General features: G+C 40.3%; 1 protein-coding gene and 3 long non-coding RNA genes across 9 annotated transcripts; 2 read left to right on the top strand and 2 right to left on the bottom strand.

Moving 5' to 3' along the window:
• Positions 1–4,050: 4,050 nt before the first annotated feature.
• On the bottom strand, positions 4,051–5,994 carry LOC121761702. 2 transcript variants are annotated; one of them, XR_006042076.1, is made up of 3 exons: positions 5,919–5,994; positions 4,788–4,853; positions 4,051–4,312 (listed from the first exon to the last, which is right to left on the bottom strand). It is a non-coding gene; the product is annotated as an uncharacterized LOC121761702 (long non-coding RNA). The 2 variants fall into 2 exon arrangements; XR_006042077.1 differs by lacking the exon at positions 4,788–4,853 and having other exon boundaries at positions 5,919–5,993.
• A 201-nt stretch (positions 5,995–6,195) lies between these two features.
• On the top strand, positions 6,196–6,757 carry LOC121762817. The gene is made up of 2 exons (XR_006042290.1): positions 6,196–6,330; positions 6,396–6,757. It is a non-coding gene; the product is annotated as an uncharacterized LOC121762817 (long non-coding RNA).
• Positions 6,758–12,204: 5,447 nt separating this feature from the next.
• LOC121761519 lies at positions 12,205–16,129 on the bottom strand. Of its 5 annotated transcripts, XM_042157160.1 has the most exons (4): positions 15,989–16,129; positions 15,832–15,906; positions 14,704–14,769; positions 12,205–13,026 (listed from the first exon to the last, which is right to left on the bottom strand). In XM_042157160.1, exon 4 carries the CDS (start codon positions 13,024–13,026, stop codon positions 12,376–12,378), a length of 651 nt encoding a protein of 216 aa, XP_042013094.1. In that variant the 5' UTR covers positions 14,704–14,769; positions 15,832–15,906; positions 15,989–16,129; the 3' UTR covers positions 12,205–12,375. The 5 variants fall into 5 exon arrangements, 3 of the variants coding, with proteins under 3 accessions (XP_042013094.1, XP_042013095.1, XP_042013096.1); XM_042157161.1 differs by lacking the exon at positions 14,704–14,769; XR_006042023.1 differs by lacking the exons at positions 12,205–13,026; positions 14,704–14,769 and adding an exon at positions 13,963–14,228.
• LOC121761521 lies at positions 16,114–16,593 on the top strand. The gene is made up of 2 exons (XR_006042024.1): positions 16,114–16,243; positions 16,309–16,593. It is a non-coding gene; the product is annotated as an uncharacterized LOC121761521 (long non-coding RNA).
• The last annotated feature ends 2,799 nt before the right edge of the window (positions 16,594–19,392 follow it).

Genomic DNA, 19,392 nt, shown 5'->3' with positions numbered 1-19,392 from the left:
GTTAGATTCTGTGTTTGTTACGTAGTTGAAAAATCGTTCTTGTTTTGTATTCTGCACTTTCCAAGTTTTGTTCTGAATACTGTTTAGAATCAAAGTTATTTGTTTTCAGAAATCTCGTCGACTGTTCTAGTTCAGTTTCAGTTGTAAATTCTCAGATCCAATGTTTGAACTTGCATAATGTTGAATGGCAAAATAATTCATAGATTCGTAGCATGGTTAAGTAGTTAAGTCATTTATTTCAGTTTGTCGCTTACCTGATATGTTCACTGTTTCTAGCATGATATGTCACTTGATCAAGTAGATAGTTTACATTCTGCCTAGCTTAATCCAGTGGTTTAAAAAATACTCTCAACTTAAAGCGAGGCCGCAGCCAAAACCCTGTTCACTAAACACAATCAACGCACCAGCTTCTCTGTGGGATCGACCCCGCACTTGCGGCTTACCGTTTAAAGTAGGTTGCATGTTAGGGAGTTATAAATAGTTTTGAAAGAGAGGGGGGTGCCTTGATCAAGTCGCAACGACAATTACAAACTGATCCACCCGATCGGTTATATTTTTATATTACTTGATCAACTACAAGCATTAAAAAAAGTAGCAGTAACATCTTACCCCAGCTAGTTTCAATTTTTAAAACAATCTCTGTTTTTATTTTTGTTTTTTTGGTCTGTAATTACCATTTTTTTATCCATTTCACACTTAGCCCACTGTCTGGTCTAAGTGTGAGAAGTTTATGGATTTCTTGTTCTTTTTCTTGACTGAGTGTTTTTGTTTTACTCTTGTTTTTCTTGTTTTCGGCATGATTTTGATTTGGGCACTATCTCCCACTTAGCCTAGTGTCTGGTCTAAGTGTGAGAAGTTTTACATGGTTTCTGATATACCTGTGTCGTTGCCTAACCCTTTTTCCACTTCATCAAGTCGCTCGAGGGCGAGCTATAATGCAGTGGGAGGGGGATGGGTTAGCCTAATTGAAATCACACATGTCAGATTTAAAAACCAAACAAACAGATAGAATTGAGTAAATGAAAGATATGATTGCCTGGGGAAGAGTTAGAAAAAGGATACAACATGTTTACATGTGAAAACTTAATTGCTCTTAACTTGATCAGTTTGGATGACGTAAGTATGATGGAAATGTTCAATTTAAATCCTTCTGTAAAGTCTCTCTAAAATGTGAGTTATAAACCAAAGTAGAACACTTTCTATTATTTTTACTAAAATAGAGAGGCTACCTTTTGATATTTAGATGAAAACTGCACAAGTAGTAAGGACTAAAGGCATTAGGACTTAACCATTTGAGCCACTTTTTTCCTTTGTTTCTCAAACCCGCCTCATCAAACAAGGCACCCCCTAGTAAACCAAGCTAAGCCTGTATATACTTTTATTCTTCTTTTGAAACCTAAAACTCACATTTTTACATTTAATAAACACATGAGAAAAAGAGGTCGAGAGATGGACTATTTCAAAAAGAAAGGGAATAGCGATAGAGGGGTCGAAATAAATGGGAAGCCAGGTTGATCAAGTTAATCAAGTTAGGTTGATCAAGTAAAAAAAAAGTTGAAAAAGGGCAAGAAAGAAGTTTGTAACCTGACCCAGTAAGTCGATGGTGAAGAAATAAGGCAGGAAGTTAAAGGCTAAGGTCGTAGCTTGAGCAAGTGAGCTGCCAAGTGGCAAAGAAGTAAACCCAGCTTGATCCTGTAAAGTTGTTTAGATCTTGGTCTCTTGACTCATGTGCTGTTCATTTTTCTTTTTCTAGTTTATATTTTTTAATTTTAACCTAGAACCCCTAGGACCTTACCTAAACACTTTACTACCCTAAGCCCCATTACAACCAAAACAAAAACCTTAAGGAACTATCTTGTGCAGTAAGACTCGAGGTATTAAATATGCAGCAATTACTGAGTGAACAGTCCTAACATCTCTGGTGAGAAATGAGTGACTGAGTGAATCCAACAGTTGGTTTAAATTTGAGCTATCTTGATGAACTGACACTTTGATCAAGTGAACGTGAAAGGGTTGAAACAAAAGCTGCTGGCAAATGGATTGACCTCAACCTCGGGTATGATTGTTGGAAGTTTATTCGGTTTTATGCATCTATGTGAATATGTGTCTATGTTTTGAGTCTTGTGTTTTGATTCTTCTTCTTTTACTTTCTTGAAACAAGAAACCATGCCTGAAATTTGTCTTATTCTCTTTTTCTTTTCTTTTTCTTTATACTTGAGGACAAGTTTGTTTTAAGTGTAAGCAGTTTGATAAGGCCTATTTCATGCATCGGTTTAGAAGGTAAAATGTAGGCTACTTGATCAGTTTTACACGGAAATCGAGTGTTAATTGTGCAGGAATGCCGCTTGACCAAGGACAGCAAGGCCAAACAGATCATGTTGGCGCAGAAGGCGAAAAAAAGCCAAAAACAGTATGAGTTGATCAAGGTGATGTGCAAGCAATTAGCAGGGGACCACTACATTGCAAAAGAGGACACGTATAGCCTATGCGCTGGAAAGCGATCCTCAATCGGTTAGCAAGGATCACTGCGAAACAGAAAGGGGACACGTATAAGATGACTCGACGGATAAGACACGCAATTCTAGCAATGACTAAGATTCTCTGCCAAAGTTGTTATCACAGCTGGAAGTTGTTATGAAGAGTCTATAAATAGAGGACGCATCACCATAGAGAAGGAGAGGATCTTCGTTCCTTTTAACTTCTTTTTAGTTCTTTTTTTTAGTTTTCTTTCCTTTACATTTTAGGAGTTACGTTCCAGTTTCGTTTAGAGAGTTAGCAATGGTTAGCTAGAGAGTAAGAAGGAGTGCGACTGAAGGGAACGCGATAGAGAAACCCATATCTGTTCGACGCAGTTTCAGTTTCCGATCAAGGACCTTTTGGATTTATCGCTTTCTTACATTTCAGATCTAGTCACTTAGTTAAATTCTGTGTTTGTTACGTAGTTGAAAAATCGTTCTTGTTTTGTATTCTGCACTTTCCAAGTTTTGTTCTGAATACTGTTTAGAATCAAAGTTATTTGTTTTCAGAAATCTCGTCGACTATTCTAGTTCAATTTCAGTTTTAAATTCTCAGATTCAATGTTTGAACTTGCATAATGTTGAATGGCAAAATAATTCGTAGATTCGTAGCATGGTTAAATATTTAAGTCATTTATTTCAGTTTGTCACTTACCTGATATGTTCACTGTTTCTAGCATGATATGTCACTTGATCAAGTAGATAGTTTACATTCTGCCTAGCTTAATCCAGTGGTTTAAAAAATACTCCCAACTTAAAGCGTGGCCGCAGCCAAAACCCTGTTCACTAAACACACAATCAACGCACCAGCTTCTCTGTGGGATCGACCCCGCACTTGCCGCTTACCGTTTAAAGTAGGTTGCATGTTAGGGAGTTATAAATAGTTTTGAAAGAGAGGGGGGTGCCTTGATCAAGTCGCAACGACAATTACAAACTGATCCACCCGATCGGTTATATTTTTATATTACTTGATCGACTACAAGCATTAAAAAAAAGTAGCAGTAACATCTTACCCCAGCTAGTTTCAATTTTTAAAACAATCTCTGTTTTTATTTTTGTTTTTTGGTCTGTAATTACCATTTTTTTTATCCATTTCACACTTAGCCCACTGCCTGGTCTAAGTGTGAGAAGTTTATGGATTTCTTGTTCTTTTTCTTGACTGAGTGTTTTTGTTTTACTCTTGTTTTTCTTGTTTTCGGTATGATTTTGATTTGGGCACTGTCTCCTACTTAGCCCAGTGTCTGGTCTAAGTGTGAGAAGTTTTACTTAGTTTCTGATATACCTGTGCCGTTGCCTAACCCTTTTTCCACTTCATCAAGTCGCTCGAGGGCGAGCTATAATGCAGTGGGAGGGGGATGGGTTAGTGTCACGACCGCCCTTCTAGGGTATAATAAATGCGGCGATCGCGACTTAAACGGACTTAAATACAATCAAAGAAAAAGGACTAGGGTTTTATAAAAGGGGTTTGACCAAGGTATTTAACGACAAATAATCAAAAGCAAAGGCAGAGCGACGCTTTGACAGATAGACTAAATAGAGGAAACAATTATCACCATTTGTTTCGAAATAACGAGGGTTCAACGTATTCCAAAACATATCATGTCTTTAGATTCTAAACGAAATCAAAATAGTTTAGAGAATTCAACAATAAGTAAAACGGTTTTCAGCGGAAGCATCCAAGAGAAAAGTGACGTCATGTATGAAGACACAACGACACTCGTAGTCAAAAATATATATAAATGTTTAATTCTTCATTTAATTTGCTCAACACCGCCAACCGCTCGTCGCCGCTCAACCTGCACATAAGGAAAACACATGCAGGGCTGAGTACTAAAAATAATACTCAATGGGCTCATGCCGAAAACATTTTCAATAAAGAGTTTTATTTATCATGCCATACGAGAGTAACCATCGGGTTTTAGCTTTTAGAAAGGCCCGAGGCACTAAAATCATTTCTCATTGTAAAAGTCGACTGCAGTCATTTTCCCATAGACGTTAACCATATCTGCCAATACATGACAAGGAATGCGGCCGCAAACCAGGTCACTAGACCGGCCAGCCCGTACGCTAGCACACGATCTACCATAGGTGTACACTAATCCAAGTAGGGTTTGCAGCCCTACGAGGACCCGAATTCGATTTATATAATAATGGCTTCAAGCCATATCAGATAGGCACGTTAAAAATCAAACAAGGCATGATAAACACGATTTCATTTTCATTGATAAAAAAAACATTTAGGACATCGTCCTTATTTAAAAGAAAGCCCACCTCGACTGCTCAAATCACAAGTATTTTTCTTCCCCTTGATATCACGTTTCGCTTGCGAGGATTCACCTTTAGCATTTAGATAATACATAAATCAACACTTTTTTAAAAAAAAAAAAAAATAAGATGCATGCCTCCTATGTCTTCAATTATTATTTTCCTCGTTCAAGACTACCAATTTTCCACGATTAAAGGCTAAGGTATTTTTATAAATACCAGCTTCCCAACGAAAAAATATTAAAACAGGCCCAATCCATTAAAACAGTCCAACGAATTAACTAACTCGGCCTGCTTGATGGCCTATACGTTAAATAAAATTTCCATTCTTTAGAAACATAAGAGAGAAAGGATTTAAAAAGCAAAGAGTATGCTCCTAGTTCAAGACACGTACACACTACTGCCATTCTACTTTTAAAACCAAATACTCCAGAACTTAAAGGAATATAGCAAAAGAAATTAAAAAAAAAAACCACTCCCTTTTCCAAAACAGTACACGTATACCCCCTTCCCATAATACACTACATTTTAATAAGCCTCCAAAAACTCCCATTTTCTTTTAGGAAGAACTACCAACTAAAATATTTAAAGAAGTCAGTAAGAAATAAATAAAGGAAAACAAACTCTCCTCCAAAGATGACACACGTGGTCTACTCTCCATTCCATTTTTTTTTAATTCCATCCACCAAAATAAAAGGAAAATTTTTTTTTAAAAGGGAACAGATGGTACCTACTCCTTTCTCAAAACTATCGGCTACTCTCTCTTGCTCTCCACTGCATTTCTTCAAACAGAACACCCCAACTCCACCTCTCTCTCTCCCCCTTCAGCCCCTATTTTTTAAGAAAAGATCGAAACAAAACAAAACGAAGCAAAACAAAATTGGAGTCCCAAAACAGAGACCATCGTTTCTCCCATTTGCCGCTGCACCAGAGTCGATGCAGCTGCCGGCTCCGATTCGTCACCCGCGTCCACCGCCGTCGCTCGGAACAACCTCGTTTCTACCCGATTAACCCCGTAAGATAAGTTCTTAAATTTTGATTAAGTTGATTGTTTTAATTCAGTTCTCGGGTTCCGATTGACGCAATAAGCGATATGCTTGATGTTTGAAGGATTAATAGAAAGGGAGAGGTTCATACCTTAGCTGAACAGATCGGCTTAGACAAAAGATCAAAGCTTCAGGTTTCCCCCTTTCCGGATTTGGTTTCAAATTTCTGTCAAGAAGAGGTTCTGGTGTAAATGAGAATTCACCTTACGCAGAAAAACAAGGGAGGAACGTGAAAAAAGAATGATTACCGTGGTGAAATTAGGATTTGGTTGGGGAAAAGATGAGCTCCTTCTTCCTACTGCTCCCTCCGCCGCTTGAGGAAATTTTGAGGTTCAAAGTGAGAGTGGGTGACTGCGAATTTGTGTGAGGGAAGGGGATTAGGGTATGGGGACTAATATACCGTTCAAAATGGGTTCACAATCGAGAGTTGATTGTGGTTTAATTTTGGAACAGATTGCAGAGGAGGAGCGGTTATTGAGCGTGGGAGAGGGAACGTAAAATAGGTAATTGATTTCATCAATTAAATGTGATATACCAAATCTCATTATCTTTGGGGTTACATTTGCAGATCAAAGGGATGGAAAGGAAGAGAAACCGCGTAAGGGAGGAGAGAGAATCTCTGCAACATATTAATTTAATTTGTAACTAAGGAAAGTCTTGGTGACCAAGACTAGGAGTACGAGATTAAATTTAAAATTGATTTGGGCTATAAGTATCGGTATTTTATTAAATTGTGTAGCCCACACTTTATTTATCACCGGACTGGATTTTTTGTATAATTTATTTAATTTATCGGATCCAACACGGAATCGAGTCCAATAAATATTCCTCACGGACATGAATTGTTTAAATTCGCATTGTGATTTACTTCACAATTTCTAATCCTAATAATAGATTATCAATTATTCACAAACATTTAATTTCACCCCTCATTAATTATTCAAAGTAGCCACGTCACATATTCCACAAAGTTGACCCAGTCAAAATTCAAACTCAAAAAAAAAATTAGGTCACGTAAAGTATCCAACAACAAATTCATTCGCCAATTAATTCACGGACTTCGCGACATTAAAAGCATTAAATGCAAGTACTTTAGGGTTCGAAAATTAGGGTTCAAAAAGTGGGGCGTTACATCCTACCATTCTTAAAAGAAATTTCATCCCGAAATTTGGTATCCTCAAGGAAAGAGTTCAGGGTACAATTCAATCATCTTGTCCTCATTCTCCCACGTGGCTTCTTCGTGCCCATGATTTCTCCAAAGTACCTTCACGTACGCAACCGGTTTATTTCTCACTTGCTGGACCTTTCGGTCCAAAATCATTTGGGGTCTCTCTTCGTAGCTCAAGTCCAGGTTCAACGCGACTTCTTTGTAGTGAATGACGTGCTTTGGGTCGAACACATATTTCCGTAACTGCGACACATGAAAGACGTTGTGCACATTTCCAAGGCTTGGGGGTAGCGCCAAACGGTATGCAACAGGACCCACTCCTTCAAGGATTTCATAAGGCCCGATAAATCGCGGTTTTAATTTTCCCTTGACACCAAAACGTGTGTTATCCCTTTCGACGGGGACACCTTGAGGAAAACTTTGTCGCCAGTTTGAAATTGTAAGTCAGTTCGCCGTGCATCCGCGTATGACTTCTGTCTGTCTTGAGCCTCTTTTATCCTTTCTCGAATTTGTCGGACAATTCCAACCATCTCTTCAACTGCATCGGGTCCAAGTATTCTCCTCTCGCCAACTTCGTCCCAGTAGAGCGGGGATCTACATTTTCTCCCATACAAGGCTTCATACGGCGCCGTGTTTATTGTTGCCTGGAAACTGTTGTTGTAGGCGAACTCAATCAGTGGTAGTGCGGACTCCCAACTTCCTCCTCGGTCGAGCACCACAGCTCTCAACATATCCTCGAGAGTTTGGATCGTTCTTTCGGACTGCCCATCTGTCTGCGGGTGAAACGCCGTGCTAAAATTTAAACGAGTCCCTAGCTCCCGTTGTAGGCTGATCCAAAATCGTGAAGTGAACTTCGGGTCACGGTCAGACGTGATCGTCACTGGGACTCCATGCAGTCGCACTATTTCCCTTATATAAATTTGAGCTAGCTTATTTGATCCATAGGTTATGGGAATCGGTATGAAGTGTGTACTCTTAGTGAGTCGGTCTATAATTACCCATATAGCTGTATTCCCCTTTTGCGACTTTGGCAATGCTGTCACAAAATCCATGGCGATGTGCTCCCATTTCCACTCGGGAATTTCTAGCGGTTGTAACTTTCCATACGGTCGTTGATGTAGAGCCTTCACCTGTTAGCAGGCTAAGCAGAGCTCCACAAATGCTGCTATATCCCTCTTCATACCATTCCACCAAAAGGACTTCTTCAAGTCTTGATACATCTTCGTACTTCCCGGGTGAGCGGTGTAAGGAGTCTCATGTGCTTCACTCATGATTTCGTTTATGAGTCCTTCGTCACTCGGTATGCAGAGTCTCCCTTCGAAGGTGAGAGCGCTGTCACCTTCTTCACTAAAGTTTCCAGATTCACCGGTTCGCACTTCTACACGAATTTCCTCTAGTTTCGCATCCATCCGTTGTGCTTTGATAATTCTCGTCCTTAGATCAGGTTCAACAACTAAAGTGGCGATCCGTGCTTCCACGGTTTCAGGTGCTCTCACCACTTCCAAACGCATCTTACTAAACTCGCGTATCAAGCTTTCTTCTTTGGTGAGGAAAGTGGCCAGTTGGGAATGGCCCTTCCGGCTCAATGCATCTGCCACTACATTTGCCCTGCCGGGGTGGTAATTGATGCCACAATCGTAGTCTTTCACCAACTCGAGCCATCTTCGTTGTCGCATGTTTAAATCCTTTTGCTCGAAAAAGTATTTCAGGCTTTTGTGGTCCGTGAAGATTTCACATCGTACCCCGTAGAGGTGATGCCTCCAAATATTTAGGGCGTGTACAACCGCTGCTAGCTCCAAGTCATGGGTTGGATAGTTCAACTCGTGTGGCCTCAATTGTCGTGATGCGTAGGCAATCACTTTGTTGTTTTGCATCAAAACACATCCAAGTCCCACTTTCGAAGCGTCAGTGTAGACCACGTAGCTCATTCCAGGCTCTGGCACAGCTAAGATTGGTGCAGTGGTCAGTTTCTCCTTCAAAAGTTGAAAACTTGCCTCACACTCCGGGGTCCAATTGACTTTTACCCCCTTCTTGAGTTGTTGGGTCATTGGTCTCGCTATCTTGGAGAATCCCTCTATGAACCTTCGGTAATATCCTGCCAAACCCAGGAAACTTCGAATCTCGTTTGGTGTCGAAGGTGCCTTCCATTGTTGTACCGCCTCAACCTTGGCGGGATCCACTCGGATTCCTTCTGCCGACACGATGTGACCAAGAAAGTTGACTTCTTTCAGCCAAAACTCACACTTGCTGAATTTGGCGAATAGCTTCTCGGTCCTCAACGTCTCCAAGGTGATTCGCAGATGCTCCTCGTGCTCTTTCTCATTTTTCGAGTAGACAAGTACGTCATCTATGAAGACCAAGACGAATTTATCCAAGTATGGGTGGAATACTCGGTTCATCAAATCCATGAATACTGCGGGTGCATTTGTCAATCCGAACGGCATTACGACGAACTCATAGTGACCATATCTTGTGCGAAAAGCAGTCTTGGGTATATCTTCCCTTCGAACTCTCAACTGATGGTATCCGGACCTTAAGTCCATCTTTGAGAACACACCGGCTCCTCGGAGTTGATCGAATAGGTCATCTATTCTCGGCAGTGGGTACTTGTTTTTGAGGGTCATTTTGTTCAACTCTCTATAGTCGATACACATCCTCATCGACCCATCCTTCTTCTTGACAAAAAGCACCGGAGCGCCCCACGGTGAGACACTGGGTCTAATGAAACCCAGGTCCATAAGCTCTTGAAGTTGTATCTTGAGTTCCTCTAACTCTTTAGGCGCCATTCGGTATGGTGCCTTGGACACGGGCGCCGACCCTGGCTCTAGGTCGATTGTGAACTCCAATTGTCGATCTGGCGGTGGTCCAGGCAAAGCTTCGGGGAAGACGTCTGGAAATTCTCGTACAACGGCAACATCTTCCACTTTCCTTTCTTCTTTCTCCTCTCCTTGTAGATAGGCAAGATAAGCAGGACGCCCTTTTCTCACCATCGTACTAGCTTGAAGAGCGGAGATGATAGACGTTCGTCGGTTCATCGAGATTCCATAGTATATGGTGGGTTCCTTCCCCGGGGCTTGCAGAGATATTTGTCTCTCCTTGCAACGAATAGTAGTAAAATTCGTAGCTAACCAATCCATTCCCAAAATTATGTCAATATCCCCCATTGCCATGACTTGTAGGTTGTGAGCGATTAACTTAAGTTCTCCCATAACAATTTCTACGTTCGAGCATGTTCGAGAAACCTCTATTACCCCTCCCACTGGTGAGGACACCATCATCTTATGTTCAGATTTGTAAGCAGACAAACTTAAGGTGTCCACACATAATTCAGATATGAATGAATGTGATGCGCCCGTATCAAACAATACAACAATGGGTGTGTCGAGGATTTTGCCCATACCTGCCAGGTTTCCCTGCTCGTGACTCCCATGTTCAGTCTTGGGTTGTTTCTGACTCAAGGCATATACTCTAGCCTGAGAAGGGAGTCTTGGGCGGTAAGGTTGCTGTTGTCGCGGAGGTTGATCGCGATTTCCCCTTGATTCAATTTGCAGTGCCCTTGGCTGTTGGCGGGATCCTTGAGTGTTCTGTCTCGACCCCATTCCCACATTCTTGCTCGGACACTCTCTAGAGAAGTGGCCGTTTCCCCCACAGTTAAAGCACTTGGTGGTGTTCTGAATTCTACATTCTCCAAAATGGTACTTGGAGCACACATTGCATTGGGGTGGCTTGGGTCGGAAGTCGCCTCTCTGGTTGGATGAGTTTTGCCCTCCATTATACTGTGGTCGGTTCTGGGTGGGCTGGTACCTCTTGTTGTCATACGGGGTCCCATTCCCCTCCCACTTCCTCTTCTCTCGAGAGTGGTGTGGTGGAGGTAGTGCCAAAGTAGTGTTTTCCTTCATCCTCTCCTTGGGCATAGCTGCCTCAATATCTAGCGCAAGGGCTAACGCTTCCGCGTAGGGGAATCTCCCACGACTAGCCAACGACATCCTTATCTCATGCCTTAGTCCCTCACGGAACTTTTCAGCCAGCTTCTCGTCAGTATCGACTTGGTCAGGTGCGTACCGGGTCATGTTGTTGAGCGCACGGTCATATTCGGTCACAGTCATGCGCCCTTGGGTCAAATTGTAGAATTCAGATGCCTTTGCCTTCCGGTAGCTCTTGGGCACGTACTTATTATATATTTCTGTCTTAAAGCCTTCCCAAGTCATCCCCGCTGCTTGATCTCGGGGCATTGTCTTCATCCTGGTATCCCACCAGAAGTCAGCAGACTCGGTTAGTTGGTAGGTCACACAACTCAACCGTTCCCTATCATTGCACCCTAGGATTGCGAAATACGCTCCAATGCGCGTATCCATGATTCAGCCTGGGCCGGTTCTCCCATTCCATCAAAGACGGGAGGTTTTTGCTCTAGAAAAAGCTTCACAGTTTCACGATCAACCGGAGGTGGAGGAGGTGGTGGCGGAGGGATGGGTTGAGTCACACTCTCTTCCATCGTCTGAGGGGTAGGTTCACGGTTGTTACGTCTTATGTTGCGTCTTGGCGGCATTCTGATTCATTATCACACGAGTTATTATCGCATTTATTCAAAATCCAAGAATAGTCATGTGGCATAGTTGAAAAGTGGGGATCAAGGGACAATTGCATCATAAAGAGCTTTTGCAAAGGTATCAAATACAATTGCACAGAATGATAACAAGAGAGCAATTGCAAAATAGTATAGCAGGAGATGATTGTAGCAAAAGGCGATTGCTCAACAGGGTAGTAAAAAGGTAATTGTTTAATAGTGTAACAAAAGACAATTGTACAATGGAATAGCAAAACATAAGGGCACAAATGGGATAGAAAAAGGCAGTTGCACAACAGAATAATACAATTGCATAATAAGACGGCAAAAGGCAATTGTACAATGGAGTAGTCAAAAGATAATTGCACAATAAGGTAGTAAATTATATTTGCACAATAGTATAACAAAATACAATTGCATAATGGAATAGCAAGGATAATTTCAAATTATGGCAAAAAGTAATTGTACAATCGAGTAGCAAAAGATAGTTGCGCAATAGTACATCAAAGGTAATTGTGCAATATGATAGAAAATGACAATTACAATATAGTATAGCAAGAGGTCATTGCGCCATAGGCTAGCAAAAGATAATCGCACAAAAGATAATAAAGGATGGTACCAAATCATTACACAATAGGATAGCAAAAGACAAGAATTTCCCATAGAAATATCAAAATGTTGCCTCGAAGAGGTCTTAGTTCCATCATAACGAAAACAGAAGGTAAAACAACGGGAAAGAGAAATGTCAAGGCCAAGCAAAACAATAGAGTATCAAAACATGGGAAATCGTAATAAAATATTCTAGATTTATTATGTTTAATCCTTTCCATCCTCATCCTCCTTCTCCTCGGTCTCTCCAACGCTCTCTCTAATTGGGTCATCATCCTCTTCGGGATCCTCTTCCTCGGGATCCTCTTCCTCACTTTCCTCCTCGACACCCGCGGGTGGAGGGGTCATCCCAAACCTCCCATTGACCTCTCTGTCGATTCTTAGAGGGGCTGCGACACGCATCCCGAGTCTCCTTCTCTTAGGAACACGGGAGACGTGTGGCTCCTCGTCGCATCGATACTTCCGCATGCGGGCTGTACCCGGCGGATAGATATGTGGAGGTGGATCACGTGGCGGTCCATCAAATGTCGTTGTCATGGCCGGAAGCAGCACCTTTATAAGGCCAACCAAATCTCCTCGCGCGGTGTAATCGGGCGGGCTATACCATATGAAAAACCGAGATGCCTGAGCGGTCCACTCGTCCCAAGGAGACGGTAAAGTGTGGATGAGCTTTTGGATCCCCTCGTGATGGGTAGCTCCCCCATATGCATAGGCGTTCATCCATTTACTGTAAAACTCGGTGACGTAGGACATGAGGAAGAGCTTTCCGTCCCACTCGTAATCTCGGTAGCGCTCAACCGGGTGGTCCCTTTCGTTGGAGTAGCGATTACGCATCGGAGCATAATACCGTTGGGCCATCTAAAAAAAAGAAAAACTCAGCATCAGCACAAGGATCGAAAGAAATAACAGTGTATGAGGTTTCGAATGATGCTGAGAATGTGATGGGTGCGTATATATATATAAATCTCCAACGATGGAGGTGTGAGGGTAGTATCATATCAAGAATGAATGGACTTTTTTTTTTCGAGGCAAAAAGGTTTGTGCGTTTTTTCGTATTTCGCTAAGTCGCGATATATTCCCACGCGTTGCTTGCCTTGCGTTAGGCTTTTCGTGCCTCCACGTTCGACATTATCTCAAAATTTTCATTCATACATGATTTACAATTATGTATAGCAGCATGCTCAAGTTCTTTCACATATTGTCTCATAAAGCAATTGAATAATCACAATCATATAACTTCATTCATCCAACGTATATAGAGTTATCACATATTTGCCAATTTTTTTTCTTTATCAAGTAAAATACAAGTTCATCGCATAACAACATTCATCATCTTGGGCATAAGCGCAAATATCAATTCATATCCATGCATTTTCATCAATTCGTATTCCAAGCAAAATTTCAAAAATATCATATCAACTTTGTTTCCCATCGAGAATTTCAACTTCGGTTAATCAAATCCAAAACTCACAAAATATTTTTACCTCTTTCTTCGTGGTTGGGCGGAGACGAGTTGTGGTGTTGAGCTATCGATGTTTATCAATTTATCAAATTACACATGCATTGATTTTTACTCAAACAAGACTCTTGGGTCCAGAGCGGAAAGAACTGAGGCTCTGATACCAAACTGTCACGACCGCCCTTCTAGGGTATAATAAATGCGGCGATCGCGACTTAAACGGACTTAAATACAATCAAAGAAAAAGGACTAGGGTTTTATAAAAGGGGTTTGACCAAGGTATTTAACGACAAATAATCAAAAGCAAAGGCAGAGCGACGCTTTGACAGATAGACTAAATAGAGGAAACAATTATCACCATTTATTTCGAAATAACGAGGGTTCAACGTATTCCAAAACATATCATGTCTTTAGATTCTAAACGAAATCAAAATAGTTTAGAGAATTCAACAATAAGTAAAACGGTTTTCAGCGGAAGCATCCAAGAGAAAAGTGACGTCATGTATGAAGACACAACGACACTCGTAGTCAAAAATATATATAAATGTTTAATTCTTCATTTAATTTGCTCAACACCGCCAACCGCTCGTCGCCGCTCAACCTGCACATAAGGAAAACACATGCAGGGCTGAGTACTAAAAATAATACTCAATGGGCTCATGCCGAAAACATTTTCAATAAAGAGTTTTATTTATCATGCCATACGAGAGTAACCATCGGGTTTTAGCTTTTAGAAAGGCCCGAGGCACTAAAATCATTTCTCATTGTAAAAGTCGACTGCAGTCATTTTCCCATAGACGTTAACCATATCTGCCAATACATGACAAGGAATGCGGCCGCAAACCAGGTCACTAGACCGGCCAGCCCGTACGCTAGCACACGATCTACCATAGGTGTACACTAATCCAAGTAGGGTTTGCAGCCCTACGAGGACCCGAATTCGATTTATATAATAATGGCTTCAAGCCATATCAGATAGGCACGTTAAAAATCAAACAAGGCATGATAAACACGATTTCATTTTCATTGATAAAAAAAACATTTAGGACATCGTCCTTATTTAAAAGAAAGCCCACCTCGACTGCTCAAATCACAAGTATTTTTCTTCCCCTTGATATCACGTTTCGCTCGCGAGGATTCACCTTTAGCATTTAGATAATACATAAATCAACACATTTAAAAAAAAAAAAAATAAGATGCATGCCTCCTATGTCTTCAATTATTATTTTCCTCGTTCGAGACTACCAATTTTCCACGATTAAAGGCTAAGGTATTTTTATAAATACCAGCTTCCCAACGAAAAAATATTAAAACAGGCCCAATCCATTAAAACAGTCCAACGAATTAACTAACTCGGCCTGCTTGCTGGCCTATACGTTAAATAAAATTTCCATTCTTTAGAAACATAAGAGAGAAAGGATTTAAAAAGCAAAGAGTATGCTCCTAGTTCAAGACACGTACACACTACTGCCATTCTACTTTTAAAACCAAATACTCCAGAACTTAAAGGAATATAGCAAAAGAAATTAAAAAAAAAAACCACTCCCTTTTCCAAAACAGTACACGTATACCCCCTTCCCATAATACACTACATTTTAATAAGCCTCCAAAAACTCCCATTTTCTTTTAGGAAGAACTACCAACTAAAATATTTAAAGAAGTCAGTAAGAAATAAATAAAGGAAAACAAACTCTCCTCCAAAGATGACACACGTGGTCTACTCTCCATTCCATTTTTTTTTAATTCCATCCACCAAAATAAAAGGAAAATTTTTTTTTAAAAGGGAACAGATGGTACCTACTCCTTTCTCAAAACTATCGGCTACTCTCTCTTGCTCTCCACTGCATTTCTTCAAACAGAACACCCCAACTCCACCTCTCTCTCTCCCCCTTCAGCCCCTTTTTTTTAAGAAAAGATCGAAACAAAACAAAACGAAGCAAAACAAAATTGGAGTCCCAAAACAGAGACCATCGTTTCTCCCATTTGCCGCTGCACCAGAGTCGATGCAGCTGCTGGCTCCGATTCGTCACACGCGTCCACCGCCGTCGCTCGGAACAACCTCGTTTCTACCCGATTAACCCCGTAAGATAAGTTCTTAAATTTTGATTAAGTTGATTGTTTTAATTCAGTTCTCGGGTTCCGATTGACGCAATAAGCGATATGCTTGATGTTTGAAGGATTAATAGAAAGGGAGAGGTTCATACCTTAGCTGAACAGATCGGCTTAGACAAAAGATCAAAGCTTCAGGTTTCCCCCTTTCCGGATTTGGTTTCAAATTTCTGTCAAGAAGAGGTTCTGGTGTAAATGAGAATTCACCTTACGCAGAAAAACAAGGGAGGAACGTGAAAAAAGAATGATTACCGTGGTGAAATTAGGATTTGGTTGGGGAAAAGATGAGCTCCTTCTTCCTACTGCTCCCTCCGCCGCTTGAGAAAATTTTGAGGTTCAAAGTGAGAGTGGGTGACTGCGAATTTGTGTGAGGGAAAGGGATTAGGGTATGGGGACTAATATACCGTTCAAAATGGGTTCACAATCGAGAGTTGATTGTGGTTTAATTTTGGAACAGATTGCAGAGGAGGAGCGGTTATTGAGCGTGGGAGAGGGAACGTAAAATAGGTAATTGATTTCATCAATTAAATGTGATATACCAAATCTCATTATCTTTGGAGTTACATTTGCAGATCAAAGGGATGGAAAGGAAGAGAAACCGCGTAAGGGAGGAGAGAGAATCTCTGCAACATATTAATTTAATTTGTAACTAAGGAAAGTCTTGGTGACCAAGACTAGGAGTACGAGATTAAATTTAAAATTGATTTGGGCTATAAGTATCGGTATATTATTAAATTGTGTAGCCAACACTTTATTTATCACCGGACTGGATTTTTTGTATAATTTATTCAATTTATCGGATCCAACACGGAATCGAGTCCAATAAATATTCCTCACGGACATGAATTGTTTAAATTCGCATTGTGATTTACTTCACAATTTCTAATCCTAATAATAGATTATCAATTATTCACAAACATTTAATTTCACCCCTCATTAATTATTCAAAGTAGCCACGTCACATATTCCACAAAGTTGACCCAGTCAAAATTCCAACTCAAAAAACAAATTAGGTCACGTAAAGTATCCAACAACAAATTCATTCGCCAATTAATTCACGGACTTCGCGACAATAAAAGCATTAAATGCAAGTACTTTAGGGTTCGAAAATTAGGGTTCAAAAAGTGGGGCATTACAGTTAGCCTAATTGAAATCATACATGTCAGATTTAAAAACCAAACAAACAGATAGAATTGAGTAAATGAAAGATATGATTGCCTGGGGAAGAGTTAGAAAAAGGATACAACATGTTTACATGTGAAAACTTAATTGCTCTCAACTTGATCAGTTTGGATGACGTAAGTATGATGGAAATGTTCAATTTAAATCCTTCTGTAAAGTCTCTTTAAAATGTGAGTTATAAACCAAAGTAGAACACTTTCTACTATTTTTACTAAAATAGAGAGGCTACCTTTTGATATTTAGATGAAAACTGCACAAGTAGTAAGGACTAAAGGCATTAGGACTTAACCATTTGAGCTATTTTTTTCCTTTGTTTCTCAAACCCGCCTCATCAAACAAGGCACCCCCTAGTAAACCAAGCTAAGCCTGTATATACTTTTATTCGTCTTTTGAAACCTAAAACCCACATTTTTACATTTCATAAGCACATGAGAAAAAGAGGTCGAGAGATGGACTATTTCAAAAAGAAAGGGAATAGCGATAGAGGGGTCGAAATAAATGGGTAGCCAGGTTGATCAAGTTAATCAAGTTAGGTTGATCAAGTAAAAAAAGTTGAAAAAGGGCAGGAAAGAAGTTTGTAACCTGACCCAGTAAGTCGATGGTGAAGAAATAAGGCAGGAAGTTAAAGGCTAAGGTCGTAGCTTGAGCAAGTGAGCTGCCAAGTGGCAAAGAAGTAAACCCAGCTTGATCCTGTAAAGTTGTTCAGATCTTGGTCTCTTGTCTCATGTGCTGTTCATTTTTCTTTTTCTAGTTTATATTTTTTAATTTTAACCTAGAACCCCTAGGACCTTACCTAAACACTTTACTACCCTAAGCCCCATTACAACCAAAACAAAAACCTTAAGGAACTATCTTGTGCAGTAAGACTCGAGGTATTAAATATGCAGCAATTACTGAGTGAACAGTCCTAACATCTCTGGTGAGAAATGAGTGACTGAGTGAATCCAACAGTTGGTTTAAATTTGAGCTATCTTGATGAACTGACACTTTGATCAAGTGAACGTGAAAGGGTTGAAACAAAAGCTGCTGGCAAATGGATTGACCTCAACCTCAGGTATGATTGTTGGAAGTTTATTCGGTTTTATGCATCTATGTGAATATGTGTCTATGTTTTGAGTCTTGTGTTTTGATTCTTCTTCTTTTACTTTCTTGAAACGAGAAACCATGCCTGAAATTTGTCTTATTCTCTTTTTCTTTTCTTTTTCTTTATACTTGAGGACAAGTTTGTTTTAAGTGTGAGCAGTTTGATAAGGCCTATTTCATGCATCGGTTTAGAAGGTAAAATGTAGGTTACTTGATCAGTTTTTACACGGAAATCGAGTGTTAATTGTGCAGGAATGCCGCTTGACCAAGGACAGCAAGGCCAAACAGATCATGTTGGCGCAGAAGGCGAAAAAAGGCCCAAAACAGTATGAGTTGATCAAGGTGATGTGCAAGCAATTAGCAGGGGACCACAACATTGCAAAAGAGGACACGTATAGCCGATACGCTGGAAAGTGATCCTCAATCGGTTAGCAAGGATCATTGCGAAACAGAAAGGGGACACGTATAAGATGACTCGACAGATAAGACACGCAATTCCAGCAATGACTAAGATTCTCTGCCAAAGTTGTTATCACAGCTGGAAGTTGTTATGAAGAGTCTATAAATAGAGGACGCATCACCATAGAGAAGGAGAGGATCTTCGTTCCTTTTAACTTCTTTTTAGTTCTTTTTTTTAGTTTTCTTTCCTTTACATTTTAGGAGTTACGTTCCAGTTTCGTTTAGAGAGTTAGCAATGGTTAGCTAGAGAGTAAGAAGGAGTGCGACAGAAGGGAACGCGATAGAGAAACCAATATGTGTTCGACGCAGTTTCAGTTTCCGATCGAGGACCTTTTGGATTTATCGCTTTCTTACATTTCAGATCTAGTCACTTAGTTAAATTCTGTGTTTGTTACGTAGTTGAAAAATCGTTCTTGTTCTGTATTATGCACTTTCCAAGTTCTGTTCTGAATACTGTTTAGAATCAAAGTTATTTGTTTTCGGAAATCTCGTCGACTGTTCTAACTCAGTTTCAGTTTTAAATTCTTAGATCCAATGTTTGAACTTGCATAATGTTGAATGGCAAAATAATTCGTAGATTCGTAGCATGTTTAAGTAGTTAAGTCATTTATTTCAGTTTGTCGCTTACCTGATATGTTCACTGTTTCTAGCATGATATGTCACTTGATCAAGTAGATAGTTTACATTTTGCCTAGCTTAATCCAGTGGTTTAAAAAAACTCCCAACTTAAAGCGTGGCCGCAGCCAAAACCCTGTTCACTAAACACACAATCAACGCACCAGCTTCTCTGTGGGATCGACCCCGTACTTGCCGCTTACCGTTTAAAGTAGGTTGCATGTTAGGGAGTTATAAATAGTTTTGAAAGAGAGAGGGGTGCCTTGATCAAGTCGCAACGACAATTGCAAACTGATCCACCCGATCGGTTATATTTT

The sequence above is a fragment of the Salvia splendens genome, chromosome 13 (genome assembly GCF_004379255.2).
Source record: "Salvia splendens isolate huo1 chromosome 13, SspV2, whole genome shotgun sequence".
NCBI classification, from domain to species: domain Eukaryota; kingdom Viridiplantae; phylum Streptophyta; class Magnoliopsida; order Lamiales; family Lamiaceae; genus Salvia; species Salvia splendens.
This window is presented reverse-complemented; position numbering and strand designations above follow the sequence as displayed.